This window comes from Argopecten irradians, chromosome 3 (assembly GCF_041381155.1).
Source record: "Argopecten irradians isolate NY chromosome 3, Ai_NY, whole genome shotgun sequence".
Taxonomy (NCBI): Eukaryota; Metazoa; Mollusca; class Bivalvia; order Pectinida; family Pectinidae; genus Argopecten; species Argopecten irradians.
Window position 1 is genome coordinate 36,054,391 of NC_091136.1, and position 17,830 is coordinate 36,072,220.

The following is a 17,830-nucleotide window of genomic DNA, read 5'->3' on the forward strand; positions in this document are numbered from 1 at the left end:
CTTAAAAATATACATATCGAAAAAGGGATATCTTTTACATATGAATAATATAATTCGTAGATAAAATATGTCAAAACAGTACAATGGATACAACAAAAGCCAGTTCATCAATACACAGAGCCTGTGTCTGTAATGATATTCACCATGTCTTTAATCAATTTGATGCAGGAAGAAAGTGATTAACCAAACCGAAGCTGTAAATATCCATACTAATAGGACTAGTCGCTCTATAATCGTGTCAAGCCTGTCACTGTATTAACACTAAATGACGAAGATGTACCTGTGGAATGGTCGGTTTATTTTGGTGTGAATTGAATTTGTTTGACTTCTTAAACAAGGGTCATTTTAGGACGTCCTTTTATCGAATTAATAAACAAAATACATACAATTCACTATCAAAACAAAGCTAATTTAGCTAAAGCAATCTATTACTACTAATTGGTATTTGAAAACATTCAACGAAAAAGGAAGAATTCTGCGTGTTTAAATGCAGAAACATTTGATACAACTAAAACCTAAAGGTATTCGATTTAATGACTAATTCGAAATATGATAATATAATAATAACGACGTGTTTGATAAAAAAACGAACGTTAGGGTATCTATGTAGACATATTGCATGTTTCGTGTGTAAATCATATCTCATTTAATGTAAGTTATGTATTTAACTCATGTACTGCGTCTTTTGCGATCAAACTTGAACACCAATAGAAACATTCCTCAATTTCCGTTTTTATATTTTGTTGTTAAAATCTAATTCATACATTGTATGTTCTCAGTACAGTATCCAAACTACTCGAAAATGTAGGTTTATGCAAATCATTGGAATAAAATACAGTTGGCTTTCTTATGGCATGGTAAACTACTGTGATGTCAGTTGTTGTATGACGTCATTTATTTAAAGTTATTCTTAATAATGTTTATTTACATTAGATGCGACAATAGGACTTTAGGCTACTGGTCAAGCCTATAAAAGCATCTGTCCTTGTGGGTCTTACTGACCCCGATTAACCAACTTTTATAAAGATGTAACAAACCCAGTGCGAGATCAATTATATGTTACTGTTTTATTTCCCGATGTTCGGTCGGTATAGGATTTCACTATCATAGTGCTTTATGGGTATTCATTAATTTGAAAGTTATACAAATATATTTTCGGAGAAGTATGTATCAATACCATGTTACTATTCAACAGAAATGAACAAACATCCACTTTCACACTAGCAATTAATGTGTGAACTATATTCCGCCGTATATTTAAGTAATATGAACCACTTATATTATGTATTTGAAAAAATAAATGGATTAAAAATTTGATCAATATTTTATACCATTCAATGTCTTCTGAAAGATAAAAAATCTCCTATCTCGCATAATTGTCGTTTATAAAGTAATAGTATTTAGTTGATGAATCAATTAAGTACTGACTAATGTTTTGTATAGAACAATACCGATTGTATTAAAGCACCTGTCAAATATAATGTATCTCATTAAATCGTTAGTCACGTGCTCGTATATTCATGATGTGCGTACAGGATTATATAAATGCGTAAGACTTGATTTCAGGACGCCGCACAGACTGTTGGACATAGGAGGACGATCATCAACGTAGCTCCAGTGATAACAGGTAAGTTGTTTAAAATTAAAATTTCGTTTGTTTCAAAAAAACATACTCGGTCTGAGGAAAAGTGAAATGATTTTGTTGTTGACGAAAATCAGGAATATTGTAGTGTTTTTGCAAGACATTATCGTCGATTTCCAACACAGAGCTTTACTAATTCGATGCCAAAAAAAGAAGGAAATGATGAAAAAGTATTGATTCATTTGAATACCTGAATATGATATTGCGTCTTAAGTGTGCTTCAATACTGTTACAAAAAATATTTACAAACATTTACGATAAAAGACTAATTATTCAACTACATGAATATATTGGAAATAAAGTAACATGTTTTGAATTCATTGCCTTTCCCGGATTACAAAGTAAAATTGTTATAAATAGTTTATGAAGGAAATTTTTGCTTTTCTTATTTCAAAAAGATACTATCATGACAAGATCTTGAATAGTAAATTGTAACATGAATATATAAGATTAACTTCTTTGAAGAAAATAACTTTGCGGGATCACAAGTGAAGATAATTATGTGATTTGAGCATATGTATATTGTATTGTGTTCGTTACATTATCGATTAGTGTGTTAAACATTTAAAGATGCTCCACCGCTGACGGTATTTTTTCACTATCAAAAACAGGAGCAGACGATTAAGCATTTATCTTCAGTTACAAAAGTTACTTACTTTACACCATTACCACCATTGAAAATTTTGAGCTTCTGATTTTTCCTTTAAGTTAAAAATATAAAAAATAATTAATTGCATGCCGAAAAAAATCCTTGGCACTATATCCTATATGGAATGAAGAATTGATTGTGCACGCATCAAAGGCGAAATAAATTATTTTATATTAGTTTTTGTGTTAATTAGGCATATATATACACGATTAAACACCAATTATTGTTCAAATGACGAATATCATTTATGCTCTGTCGGCGGTGGAGCATCTTTAAACATTCAATAATGGTGAACTGTACTCAAATGTCTACATGATACACATGGACGCTAATATTTGACTTGTTTTGACTTATCCATACGTTAACATATATCACTTTGGTGTTTCGAACTCAAGCTTCATTTTTTAAATGTGCGTGCGTCATAACGCTGACAAAATGTTATGGTATGTGCTATAAAAGCATTCATCTATATCATAATAATCACATGGGAAATGTGTTCAATTTCTAGTTATCCAAAAATAATAGCTAAACTGTAATCAACACCTATTGTCGCGCCAACTTAATTTCGCGTTTTTTTATCTTTGCCCGCTTAATTTCGCGGTTTCGACTCAAATTATATGACAGTACCTGTGTTTGAACCATTTTCACGGCGATTCAGCTTCGCCCGCGACAAATACGTCGCTTTCAAGAAATTATATGTCTCTAGAACGCCTTTACTGCTATACTACATTTCTGAAAAAAATTGCATGAAATATGTTCCTAGTTTCAAAAATATCCTGAAAGCACTCATCATTTTTTTTTGGTTTGCTTGGCACTGGAATACATTTATTGTGTATTGTTTCTATTTGGCGATTTTCTGCCAAAACGTACGTTACTACTACAAGCGATCAGCGTAATAGGTTCAATTGTATATACATCATATCCATATGTTTATATATTACTGAGTATAGCGTATATTTGTGGTATCAATAAAGTCTAATTTGCATTTACGCATGATTATATGACTACGTTATGTTTTGTACATGAATACATTGCTAGAATAATAAACCAAAATAGCGACTTAAAGGTACCCAGGTATCATCAACTTGAAAAATATAGCTCAGTTGCAATTGTCATTGAAACGGGTTATCATATAACATATAGTTTGTTCATTATGTTTTTGATTTTACTTTTAATTTTTTCAGGATCTATTTCACCCAGGTCTACAGCATCGCCAAGATGTCATCCAATATTTTCCTAGTTATCTGCGTAGTTGCCTTTGCAAGTTGCATTAATGGCCAGGATAAACAATATTTCAACACTCCCAATGATTCACCATCTGACTTGGAATTAAGTGATATATTGGGGCAAATGAACAATGCGCCAAGCACATATGATGGTATCCAAAATCTGCTGGCAGAATTAAATCAAGTGGGGGATGCCAGTTACCAAGACGATGAAAACGAACTTGCTGCACTGGAGGCAGAGCTAGCAGGGTTGAGTAATGTTGGCAGCCACGAAGCAGATACTGACCTCAATAGCATGGAATTACTGGAAGCAGAAATACAAAGACTGGAAGGTCAGCAAAGCGACAGTAGTACGGAACAATTAGAGCATGAAGTAGAAGGGCTTGCGACACAAGGTCAAAGCGCCGAACTGTCTGACCCAGCAACGGGTAGCTTGAATGGCGATGATGATATTAACGATAATAGCTTGGAACAAATGGAACGAGACTTAGCAAATCTTCTGCAACAAGGTAAAAGCAGTGAGGTCAGCGATGGCGATGATGGCGACAATAGCTTGGAACAAATGGAGCTCGAATTAGCCGCACTTCTGCAAGAAGACCAAAGCGGTGAGCTGTCTCTGGGCGATGTCAATGATGGCGGTGATAGCATGGAACAGAGGGAGCCAGAATTCGAGGGTCTTTTACAAGACGACAGAAGCGTTGAGGTTCACGACGTTGGAAGTGCAAATGCTGATGATCAAGATGATAGCCTTGAAGCGTTGGAACAAGAATTATTACATCTTACTAATCAAGAAAGTGGTGAGGAGTCTACAGCAGATGATACTGATGATAATAGCTTGCTACAAATGGAACGAGAATACCGGGAGTTAATGAACGATGATCATAGTGCTGAAGATCATGCCACAGCGGCAACATATGATGATGATAACGATGATGGTTCTTTGGAACAACTGGAAGCAGAATTAAAGGGACTACTAGCGACAGACACAAGCAGTGAAAAGACAGATATAGGATTAAACCATGATGAACAAACCTCTACTCAAACGGAAGCGGCAGGTTTGAATGACGATGCGACAAGCGCTAATATTGATAATGATGATGCTGATGATGATGATGATAACAATGATGATGCTCTCAGTCTAGCTGGTTTGTTGAATGCTAATGCCGAAGTAGCTCAAATAGAAAATATGATTAAACAAATGCAAACGCCAGGTGCTAATGGCGACTTCGATAGCTTCCTGCAAACACTGACACAATTAGAAGAAGGTCAGAACGGTATCGCACATACTCAGGGATCTATGGCATCTAAAAGCTTATCATCACACGGTATCAACAGTGGCAGTGCCGGAAGCAACGCAGCAGCACAAACCCAACAAACATACACACAAGGACAATCGGGTGTAGGAGCAGGCACAAACCGAAAGGGAAGCTACGGTGACAACGCAGCTAACACCCTTCAAGTATCTTTGAATGGAGGTAGTAAGACAAATCAGGCAAACAGTTATTCTAACAATGAGCAATCCAACACCCAAGAAACACACCAATACTCATCAAGCAGTTCTTCAAATAGCGTTTCTGGTTCTGATCAGGACAATTTACTCCATCAAATCTTGAATGGCTTTGGAGAAGAAATACATGTAAGTTTTAACTGAAGTTTCCTTAGCGTGGTATAAAGAATTACAGGAAATGTTGTAAATCGTTCTCCAAAACTTTGAACTGTTTAAGAAATTTAAGGGATATCCAGAAGCTTTCATATACATACATATAAAGCAATTAAATTACCATGAAGAGAGATGGCAGCCGTGAAAGCGCCCAGGAAAAACGCAGATTTATTTTACAGGTCTTATATATAATATATATATAATAAATAAATGTTGAATATCCTTGTGATGGAATTTAAATAGAAAAAAAAAAAAAAACTAAAACAAATCTGCGATCGATCTCTAACGTTTTCCCGGCTATTCTATAATATATATATATATATGCATATATATACATCTGATATAAAACGCAAACATAAAATTAAAACAAAACAGTAATTTCAATAACTGAGCCGCGAGATTTACTTTCTGGCAACAGACAAAAATGATATGATGCAAAGTCTATTCAGAAATGATAATTCGAAGAAACTGCCAATCTTTTTAGATAACTGAAAATGACTATTATTGATATACAATCAATTAGCAATAAATCTAAGTAAAGAGAAAACATTTACAAGTTAAACTTTATTATACTAACGCATTAAATTTGATATACTGCAGTTTCTTGCTATCTTCCAACACACTTCACATATGCAGCACGCAACATAAAATGAGGCCGTCCTTACATTACACTGGCTGTTCATATGACATTATTAAAACCCCTCTCCTTGGCCCCTTCTCTTGTTTAACTGCGTTCTCATTTCAGCCACATCCATACTTACATATATAAATATCTCTTTATGATAATGATATTCGCAAGTTATTAGATGTTTTGGTAAATTATCGTACAACATTCCAGCCTTTGTATTTCTTTTCTTTAATTCTTATTTTCATTTGAGGCAACAGTTTGTTTTAGTATTTTAACAGGGGGAGTGCTCTTAACTGAATCAAACCAAGCATGTATTAAAATGATATATTCAGTCAAACCTGTCTATTACGACCAACTACAGGCCAAGATAATTATCATTATATCTGAAGTCTATATTCACATGTCATATTGTATTAGCTATTGGGAATCTCAAATTAGTGGTCTTATTACGCAGGTAGGCTTTATATTAAAGTGGCCGGTATGGCAGAATTCATCAGCGCAATCACTTCTATCACAGTCTTATCTTCGCTGAATGCTGTACGATCTTTACTGTAATTTATATACGTAGAACCACTCACGGAACGACAGACGTAGATACATGTTTCATAAACGCTGTGCGGATGATCGAGTAGCGTAGCATAGGGGCGTGGTTAGTATCGTGAAAGTGTAATCTCATTATTTCTAATTTTACATTTTATCGATTAGGCCATGTCATAATGTTTCCACCAGGAAATGAAATTCGCTATTGTCATGACTGATGATTAAATGGAATTCAAATATCGCAGGAACATCCATTAGGCCTGATTTTTTATTAACATATTCATGAATATAAAATTAGATAAAGTATCATTTACCTTGTTATACACGAAAAACAGGTTAAGGCATAACGGACATCTTTGATGATTGTCAATCAATTGTTGTGATAATATTTTGTTTGTTGCAGTTGTATAAGATATGTGCAGATAATGAATACTTGTTAAAACAGCCCATCAAGTCCCAGGTGTTCAGAAGATGATTAGGCTTATTATATTGTAACTGAAATATTTAAAACAACTTAGAATTATTCTTGTGTTGAAAGTATTTTTTTGCGAGGTCTTATGTTCTTGTCAACTTTAGAGAAGATATAATCACAAAAGTTTTTTTTTAAGATTATAGAACTATGCTTTAATAATGATGAGTTAGCGTCAGCTAGACAACAGATAAAACCCGGCCTTATTAGATAATAGTAACACTGGAAACAGCTACACTAGGAGAAACTTATAAGCATTTTTAAATCATGAAGAAAAAAACCCACTTGAAATATAATCGAAATTTAACAGCGATGTGGTGTATGATTAGAACACACTTTGATATTTTTGTTATAAGTCTGAATATTTTTTTGATTTATTCAATTTAATCATTACAACAAAATCTAAACCAGTATGAAATAGTTACGTCCTAATAGCAGATAATGGTAGGCGACTTTATAAGGCGATTTTTTCGCATCGTCTTTTCATCCAGTGTTTATGGGGATATTTTCCATACTTTACATGTGAAATGATGTATTCATTAGATATATATCTCTGGGGATAAGCCAATTTACATTATCAGTAATTATAATATAAATAATGTGTATTGACGAAGCAGTGCCTCAGTCTCATAAAACATTGATCTATTCTAACGCATCAAAATAAAATAATGTTCATTAAAAACAAAAATTTCAAATCATCCTTGGTTCAATTACATGTTTATATTTGTTTTGTTGTTTTTTTCAGATCTAATCTGACACTGACTCGATCTACCAGTTCATGAAGAAACCCTAACTTCCCCTAGTGGATGAAGAGGACAGTGTGTCACGTAGTCATAATACGATCGAGTTCTAACAAAAGTTTTGTTTTGCATAATGTTTTTTTCGTAATGATGATAATTATGCTCAGCTTTTGTTTAGCGAGTGGGTGACTAGTAATTTTGAAAAAGACATGCGAATTATTTGTAAATTATATAACGATCGATATGGTTCCTATGTTTGATACTTACTATCAATATCAATTTCAAAAAACATAAGATGTGGTATCGTCCTTTTATTTGTTCATAGTGTGCAATCATCACCTGATATATCATAACTTACGTCTTAGTAAGTTGTTAAGTAGTTGTTACCTCGACATTAATGTGGATGTTTGGCCACTTGTTATGTTAATAAAATCTTGGATAAGCTGTCCATGTTAAAGGATATATGTAAAGTGTACCAGCTGAAATAAAGTATAGCCTTTGCTCTATTTTCACAAATACTTTGTCAGTGGTGATAATAAAACCAAAACATATTTAAAGGATAAATAAGATAAGGACAAATGCATTATTTGTGACGGTGTCCAAAACCAGAAGGAGAAGGAATACTTTTCCGGTTTGCTGTGTAAAACATGCGGTCAATGATATTTATACTTATTAAAAACTTTACTTTAGAATTTCCGAATTGACATTTGAAATAAGTGAAAAGGGGCAGCTTAAATTTTAGGAAAAACAATAAAAACGAATAAAAAAACTTTGTTTTGATAAAATTGTAAAGGTTAACTTTTTCTCAATAGTAAAATAAGATGTATAACAACGTTGTTAATAAGATGTATAACAACGTTGTTAATGAAATTTGAACGACACTTCATAGCAGAATTTAAGTAGCCCTCGCTCCTTCCGTATTTGACATTTGACGAATGACCTCCAATTAGAATTCATTAGCTTGTGTGCATGTATAGGACATCTCGTTAATTGATTTTGACGTGTTAATATGATAACTGATTAATAGTCAGGTCATCAATTAATGATTACTAATTACTAGTCAATCCACCGACACAAGTGGGAAAGAAAAGTAGCGCGTGACCATTTATTGTCAGATTGTCCCTTTTATCCCACGTGAGGTGATGGAGTTAGGACTGCTGGTGTTTATATCGTAGTTGTGTACTGAGTAGTCCTCAGACTTGGACCTTACATTCACACTAGGCCATCAGGGTGAACGGTAAGTACACAGAGACATTATTTCGTAATAATTCCCAAATTATTTATATCAACCATGCCATACTCAAAAGTTGATTTAAATTTCAATTTTAGAAATATTTATTGAAATAACTTTTAAAATATTTCAATACAAGAATAAGTCCTTCTCTTTTTCTTTACAAAAGGATTAGATTTCGTTTTAACCAGATTCATTTGTACTCATATTCTATCAAGACTTTCAGCACTTAAGCACTGTGAAATCAAACCTCTTATCTAACAGATTGTTCTGACAAAATATAAATAGAATGTATGATGTAAGATTGAAGAAGCTAAAAACTTTAAATGTTCGTTCTCCGATACATATTTCATTTGTTTTTGTATTTATCCACGGATGTCTAAATTATAAGTTTTTTGTTAATGTCCATGTAAATTAACATACAGTTGCAGTAATTAACTATTAATATGTATTGTGGATTTGAAACAGTTCTGAGAAAATGATATATCATTTAATAACTTTTACACTTGTTACTTCTTCGATTTTTTTTATTTTGGTCCAAAGCTCGTAGCTTACACAGCCCAAGATAAATACCGAAGAATACTGAAATAAGTTACGTAGAATGAACAATCAGCGCAGATAAGCTAGAATCCATCTATAGGACTTCGGTGTAAAAAACAATAGTTGTTGTTTCTAAAATTAAAAAAAAACGAACTGAAAGAAAACGACTGGAAGAATAGTAAACAAGTTTTCCAACAGCAAAAGTGCATTCGCTAGTTTTAACAAGGTTTTTATGTGTGCTGCCGTTTGATAGCACCCACTAGTTACTAGAGATTGTCACTTAAGTTCCGAATTTTGCCAATACAAAGTACGCTCACCCGTCCATTATCCTACACTTGTACTTTCTAGAGAATAATTATTTCTTTACAATGAAGGTTTTCGATGATTTATTCTCATATTAATAGTTCAAATTATTTTTTCAAATTAAAATAGTAAGTGACTTTACTCCGTCATAATCAACTTACATGTAAGGGATAGACATTTTGTGATAAGAGGAAAAGGTATTTAAATAAATGAAATAAACCTAGCTTAAAGATATTTTCATATCAATCTATGATATTTCTACATCAAAATTTAATATGAGCAATGGAATCATTGAAATCAGGCTCTTGTTTTATCACTTAAATTTGAAGTCGGTCATCGTAGAAACTGCCCCTATACAGTTGAATGTAGATTGCAAAGATCTAGGTAAGCAGAATCGGAGAAAACGAATGCAGTCTATTGTACAAAATGTAAGACTAAAACCGGTTACATATTTTCAGTCGAATTAAATATAATAATGTTAGGAAGTATCGTCTAGTATACTGATACTCAACCTTAGCTCTCTCACGTATACACTGTAGAAGTATAAAGCATCCAATTACCTTATGGTATACTTGATATCCATCAACTGAAACAACGGGTTAAAATTCGGAGAGGTCGTTAATTTTGATTTTTTTGTCGTGAATCCGTTTTTGCATGTTAATTGTTGCAGAACACAATTATAGAACATTAATACATGGTCAGATGTGTCTTCATGTGTAAACGGTGATCGGCCACCAAAGAATGATCTATGTCTGACAGTGGGTAGAGGGATCTTTTCTTTGCTTTTCAAACTTTTACTACATATTACTACCTACACAATTTGAGATAGATTGCTTCAGTACTTTCTGAGATATGGCGGCCTGTCGGCCATCTTGTTCACCGATCGGTCCGAAAATGCAATTTGCACAACTACACTCTTCGGGGAACCTACATGTGAAATTTGAGAAGGATCCCTTCTGTATTTTCTGAGAAATAGCGGAAATAAACTTTTATTATCAATTATTATTTAATTACCTGGCGGCCATCCTGTTGACCGATCAGTCCCAAAATGCAATATGCACAACTAGGGCCCTAGGGGAACCTACATGTGAAATTTGAGACAAATCCCTTCAGTACTTTCTGAGAAACAGATCCCTTCAATACTTTCTGAGAAATAGCGGTAACAAACTCAATTATCAAAATCCAAGATGGCTGGCTGGCCGATTGGTCCCAAAATGCAATATACACAATTAAGGCACTAGGGGAACCTACATGTGAAATTTGAGAGAGATTCCTTATGTACTGTCTGAGAAATAGCGGTAACAAACTTTAACTATCAAAATCAAAGATGGCTGCCTGGAGGCCATCTTGTTGATCGATATGCACAACTAGGGGAACCTACATATGAAAATTGAGAAAAATCCCTACAGCTCTTTATTAGAAATAGCGGTAACAAGAAATGTTAACGGACGGAAGGACGGACGGACGACGAACCACGGACGAAAAGCGATTTGAATATGGTGGGCTAAAAAACAGCATATGCCAAAACAGTGGTATAGTGGTAATTACAATAGGAAAATAAACGTTTTCTGTACTTGTTATTTTTGTCCTAAAATGATAACGCTTTCATAATATTGATAGTAGATAAATAATAAAAACAACAGCACATGCTAATACAGTGGTATATTTTTTTGGAGATTTATTGCTCAAAGATTATATAAGATTCGCTCAACAAACAATGTCGTGGTAAAATGTGTTTTTATCTTCTATATCATTTGTTTGGTATATATAATGCAACGTTCTTGTTGACCAAAATTGTTTGATTCCTATAAATCTATATGTTTTAAATGTTAGTTTCGGATATCAGTAAAAAGTACACAGACTTCAAGATCCTTGATTGCAAATTTTGAAATTCAAATTTATTCATAGGTCAGAGACTTGATCGGTAAATTGATTTTAAAGAGTAACGAGGTAATGGAATATAACAAACAGTTAAGAATAAGAATGTCCTTTATAGAGTTGATGGAGTAGAGAGACACAAACAATACTGTTTTTGATCGTTCACGAATAAAGTGAAACCCGATTAAATAACAGAAATTTAATGTAAATTTCGATAGTTTGTCTTTAGATATACCAAGTTCTGATTTATAAACAGATCAAACGAAAATAACGTACTAGCTCACATTACTGTAAAACGCATGGCGTGTGATATATTGAAGGATTTGTTTTAGAAGCTGTTCCTATCTAATTCACACGAACAAGCAGATAATTTGTCAGGTAAATGACTTGATGTCGGGCAATGTTTAGAGATTATGAAAACAATACAAGAGGTCACAAAGGACGGATTTTATACTTCACTGAAGAAAATCATATTTAAAAAAAATCTTTATTTGATTTTGAATCACATTGATGATAAGTAGGTTACATGTAGTATTATTATATTTATAACCATTCATAGTCAGAATATCACGGTTCATGATAAATTATTCCGCTTTATTTCATTTACTTAGAATTATTTTATTATTCGTCAAGGACACTTTTCGTGTCAGTATTGTGTGTGGGGTTTACGTGCGTATTTTGGGACACTGCGGTATAATCGTGGCATGTACCCTTGTAATGGTATTCAGGGCTAGATCTGGGTCAAAAATTGGATTCGCCAATTGAATTTTTTTTATTTCCTCTATATTGATTAGAAGAAGGAAGACAATGCCAAATATACATGCATTTTCAATCCTACTACCTTCATTTTTTATATATCTTTTATTAAAATATTTAAAAATATTACAGGGCTTAATTGAATAGAATAATTTATTTACTTAATTTTCATCACAACAGAAGTACTAAAATAAAATAAAAAACAGTATCAGTCAAAATAATTAAATATAGATCTAATTTCAGAGAGAGAAAAAGGTAAAAAAAAATGGAAATTTAATTTATTTTCTATTAATATATATTTTTCAGATTTTTTTTTTCAAAAATTTGTGCACAAAAATTCTGGGAAAAAAACTTCCAATTTTTTTAAAACTTGATTATTAATGAAATCTTGAAATTGTATACCAACCCGGATCCACTATTACATTAACCAAAATGGCGGTCATTACGATTGCAAACTTTGTGACTTGGGGACATTTAGTTGGTCTATTAAACATTTAAAACGTGAGTAAATCATTTAAGTTGTACACTGTCTTTGTATTTGATGTAATGCTCACTAGCTGTAATCACAAAATTTATTGAAAGGCCAGATAATTGTTTTGTAATTGTGGCCAACCGCCGATCAACTTCAGCTGTAATACACACGTGCGACACTACCAAGCCAAGGTAGAAACAGTTGAAGGCTGTGTGATGATAAAGGTCTACATGAACGATAGGAGGCAAACAAAAGTCATCATGGCATTATTTCGATAATTTTTGATTCTGAAAGGTATTTGTATAAATTGAAGAAAAAGGCAAAGAGACTCATTGGCACGTCAGTAAAATCACATTGATGTTATATATAAAACGGGAAAAAATAAAACTGGCATTATTCCTTCAAACGTTTTGCACCTACATCTTATGATATCATTCATATTATACCTTAAAAATTCTTGTCTTTAAAATTGAAAGGAAAGGATTGCTTTGTTTTAGTACTAAAAAGTAATATGATATTATTACACTTGAACATTTGGCCTATTTTTATTCTAATCTAAACACATACGTAGGCTTTGAAAAATTAAAAAAAACATAACTTCTATTACAGAATTTAAAAAAGTCACTATCACTTATTGATATAATTTTAATCATTTAAAATTCATTTTTAATTAAAGAAGCTCCACCGCTGATGAATGGTATTTTTCCTCTTTCAAAAACAAGAGCAGACGAATGGTTATTTTTCCTCAGTTACAAAAGTTACTTACTTTACACCATTACCATCATTAGAAAAGTCCAGCTTCTAATTTTATTTGAAGATAAAATATCAAAAATAACTAATTGCGTCCCGAAAAAATCCACATCACCATATATATACATGCCCTATATGGAATGAAGTACTGATTGCGGATGTACGAAAAGTAAGATAAATTATTTTATATGTATTTAGTGTTAATTAGCCACATACATACAGTATTAAACACCAATTATTGTTCAAATGATGAGTATTGTGTATGCTCTTGCGGCGGTAGAGCATCTTTGATAATACACGAAACGTCCTTCCTACGACAATATAGTACATTTTGGTTCTCGAAAAACTGAGCCGACCAAATGGTATTTCCATTTGGATGGTACATTTATACAAAAATATTTCCGAAGCAAAACCTTTCATAAACATCTGAACTAGCCATGTTTGTGCAAGCAAATAGACTTTCATGATTGTATTTATTCGTTGTTAGATAAAAACAATGCTATTTTACACAGTGAACTGTAAGACAGGTCATATGCGTTTGACAATATTAGTTTAACCTGGCATCAGTAAATACTGCGTAAAGGCGGCATACATGTGTCGATGACGTCATAAATTTGGACTCATAACGCCATTCCTGTGATGATGCCGGAATGGAAAATGATTTAAAAGAAATAAAAGAAAAAAATATCAAGTGTAGGAGACAAATAATCACGAGTCTGTAGTAAAGTGGACAGGAATATTTCAACCTTCGCATCAGATTTATGATGGGTAATCATTCGACAAGCTTCGCGTTAACCAATCAAAATCTGAATATTCTGAAGCATTATTCTGGTTGATATGTACAGACCAATTGCTAGAAATTTACTGCTATGGTATAACTTCGATGACCGGTAACAACCCCCTATAAAATGTTCACTCAACAGTCCTCTATGTCCATGATCGATATCTTAAACAAATTATTTTCTTTCTATTTCAATGATATGACCTATGGCTAGCAAGGTAAAGTTGGACAGTTATTCGTTATTCGTTATTCGAATAACGAATAACTGTCTAACTTTACCTCTAGCCGGGTAAAGTAAAGTTGTTCGTTATTCTAGCGTCACCTGTTTTGACGAATGCAGCAAAATCATATATAGTCATTTTTTTGTTTAATTCTTTGGAACAACTGTATTCTTTCGGAGTTTTCACGTAAATATCTAAAGCACATATCTTTATAAGTAAGCCATCTGAGAGCTTTGCTGTCGATTATAATTTATTTTACTGATACCATATCTTCAGTTGCGCTCATATTTATTTACCTTTTATCTCCGATGCTTCAGAGGTGAAAAATTAAGAATTTAACGCTTATATAATTCATTTGAAGCATAATACTAACTAGCGGAACGCTCTCTGAAGTTCGGGTCGGAAACAGGATCTCTGGTCAAATAACACAGCCTATATACATTATCTGCCGTATACGGTCCCATGCAGTGGGAAGACGTGCTCGTGCACGACTTTTGAAGTTGGCTGCAAATTCAGTGCTGAGCATAGATCATTCCATAGCAATCTTATTCAGATTGAAAGCGGAACGAGTTTGAGCTCTAGGTAGTTAACTGGATTGCCAGGTCAAATAACACATCTTATATACATTATCAGCCGTATACGGTCCCAGGCAGTGGGAAGACGTGCTCGTGCACGACTTTTGAAGTTGGCTGCAAATTCAGTGCTGAGCATAGATCATTCCATAGCAATTTATTTCAGATTGAAAGCGGAACGAGTTTGAGCTCTAGGTAGTTAACTGGATCGCCAGGTCAAATAACACATCTTATATACATTATCAGCCGTATACGGTCCCAGGCAGTGGGAAGACGTGCTCGTGCACGACTTTTGAAGTTGGCTGCAAATTCAGTGCTGAGCATAGATCATCCCATAGCAATATAATTAGGATTGAAAGAGGAGTGAACCTTCAGCACTGGGTGAGAGAGTGGATCCCCCAACCCAAAACCCCATCTTATATACATTATCAGCCGTATACGGTCCCAGGCAGTGGGAAGACGTGCTCGTGCACAACTTTTGAAGGTAGCTGCCATCTCAGTGGTTCTCATGAAATATTCCATAGCAATCTAATTAGGATTGAAAGAGGATTGAACCTTCAGCACTCTGGTGGCCGAATGGTTAAGATGTCACTGCATACTACCACAAGCCCTTTCGAATCCCATGCGCGGGATCAGATACTGTCCGCTGGTCTTTGGTTTTTCTCAGAATATTGAAGCTCTCCTACACCATCTTAACCTGGCATGTCCACAAGTGACACTTGCTGCTTAGTTTTAATAAAGCAAACCAAAATTCAGTCATTTTTATCAAATTCGTTACACGAGAGGATGTTTCATTGATACGTTGACGGAAGATATTAGAGTGGCAGGTAAAATAGATAATAAATTACAACCCGATATTTCTAATTTTATCTTTATGCGAACATGGCACTAACTTTCCTGTCAGCCCTATTTTTTACACTGATAATAAATGTTCACAAAACAAGGCCAGTAAAAAGATCTGAAAGAAGTATTTTAATGACGAAATATCAACAGTTAGAATCTGGAATCGACATATTTTTTAACAATTTACCCCGGTTCCTTACCGTCTAAGTAATCTAATGCTGTGATCAAAGAAGTAAGTAAGGAGTGATCATTAAATAACGTTTGATTGGAATCCATAATTACCTAAATTCGTGAGTATATTTAGACCACATGTTTAATTTATTCACCTGAGATGTCGATATATCTGTCACAAATCTATATACATATTTTATGACCGTGAAATGTATTTGCATAGCTTTTAATTATTCTTAACTTGGACTATAAGTATGTTCATTAATGGAGTGAATTTACGTATCAGTAAGACTATTTAATAATGTCATAGCGCATCGGAAAGAAATGATATTTTCTCCATTACAAATAGCTATCAAATTCCCCTTTTATTTTTCATTTTCTAATGCTGCTAAATGTAAAAAGTGCCATGACTTCTGGTTAAAAGTGCCATGACTTCTGGTTAAAAGTGTCATGACTTCTGGTTAGAATGCCATGACTTCTGGTTAAAAGTTTCATGACTTCTAGTTAAAAGTGTTATGACTTCTGGTTAAAAGTGTCATGACTTCTGGTTAAAAGTGCCATGACTTCTGGTTAAAAGTTTCATGACTTCTAGTTAAAAGTGTCATGACTTCTGGTTAGAATGCCATGACTTCTGGTTAAAAGTGTCATGACTTCTAGTTAAAAGTGCCATGACTTCTGGTTAAAAGTGTCATGACTTCTGGTTAAAAGTGCCATGACTTCTGGTTAAAAGTGCCATGACTTCTGGTTAGAATGCCATGACTTTTGGTTAAAAGTGCCATGACTTCTTGTTAAAAGTGTCATGACTTCTGGTTAGAATGCCATGACTTCTGGTTAAAAGTGTCATGACTTCTGGTTAAAAGTGTCATGACTTCTGGTTAAAAGTGCCATGACTTCTGGTTAAAAGTGTCATGACTTCTGGTTAAAAGTGTCATGACTTCTGGTTAGAATGCCATGACTTCTGGTTAAAAGTGTCATGACTTCTAGTTAAAAGTGTCATGACTTCTAGTTAAAAGTGTCATGACTTCTGGTTAAAAGTGCCATGACTTCTGGTTAAAAGTGTCATGACTTCTAGTTAAAAGTGTCATGATTTCTAGAATGCCATGACTTCTGGTTAAAAGTGTCATGACTTCTGGTTAAAAGTGTCATGACTTCTGGTTAAAAGTGTCATGACTTCTGGTTAAAAGTGTCATGACTTCTAGTTAAAAGTGTCATGACTTCTGGTTAAAAGTGTCATGACTTCTGGTTAAAAGTGTCATGACTTCTGGTTAAAAGTGTCATGACTTCTGGTTAAAAGTGTCATGACTTCTAGTTAAAAGTGTCATGACTTCTGCATAAAAGTGTCATGACTTCTGGTTAAAAGTGTCATGACTTCTGGTTAAAAGTGTCATGACTTCTGGTTAAAAGTGTCATGACTTCTGGTTAAAAGTGTCATGACTTCTGGTTAAAAGTGTCATGACTTCTGGTTAAAAGTGTCATGACTTCTGGTTAGAATGCCATGACTTCTGGTTAAAAGTGTCATGACTTCTGGTTAAAAGTGTCATGACTTCTGGTTAGAATGCCATGACTTCTGGTTAAAAGTTTCATGACTTCTGGTTAAAAGTGTTATGACTTCTGGTTAAAAGTGTCATGACTTCTGGTTAAAAGTGTCATGACTTCTGGTTAAAAGTGTCATGACTTCTGGTAAAAGTGTCATGACTTCTAGTTAAAAGTGTCATGACTTCTGTTAAAAGTGTCATGACTTCTGGTTAAAAGTGTCAT

General features: G+C 33.7%; 1 protein-coding gene across 1 annotated transcript; it reads left to right on the forward strand.

Annotated features, from left to right (window-relative positions):
- The first annotated feature begins 1,535 nt into the window (after positions 1–1,535).
- Positions 1,536–8,016, forward strand: LOC138318410 (dentin sialophosphoprotein-like). The gene is made up of 3 exons (XM_069260737.1): positions 1,536–1,627; positions 3,476–5,153; positions 7,560–8,016. The coding sequence occupies exons 2-3, from the start codon at positions 3,510–3,512 to the stop codon at positions 7,563–7,565; spliced, it is 1,650 nt and encodes a 549-aa protein (XP_069116838.1). The 5' UTR covers positions 1,536–1,627; positions 3,476–3,509; the 3' UTR covers positions 7,566–8,016.
- The last annotated feature ends 9,814 nt before the right edge of the window (positions 8,017–17,830 follow it).

Excerpts from the sequence above, each read along its gene's own strand:
- LOC138318410 (XM_069260737.1), top strand. The coding sequence starts at position 3,510 with ATGTCATCCAATATTTTCCTAGTTATCTGCGTAGTTGCCTTTGCAAGT.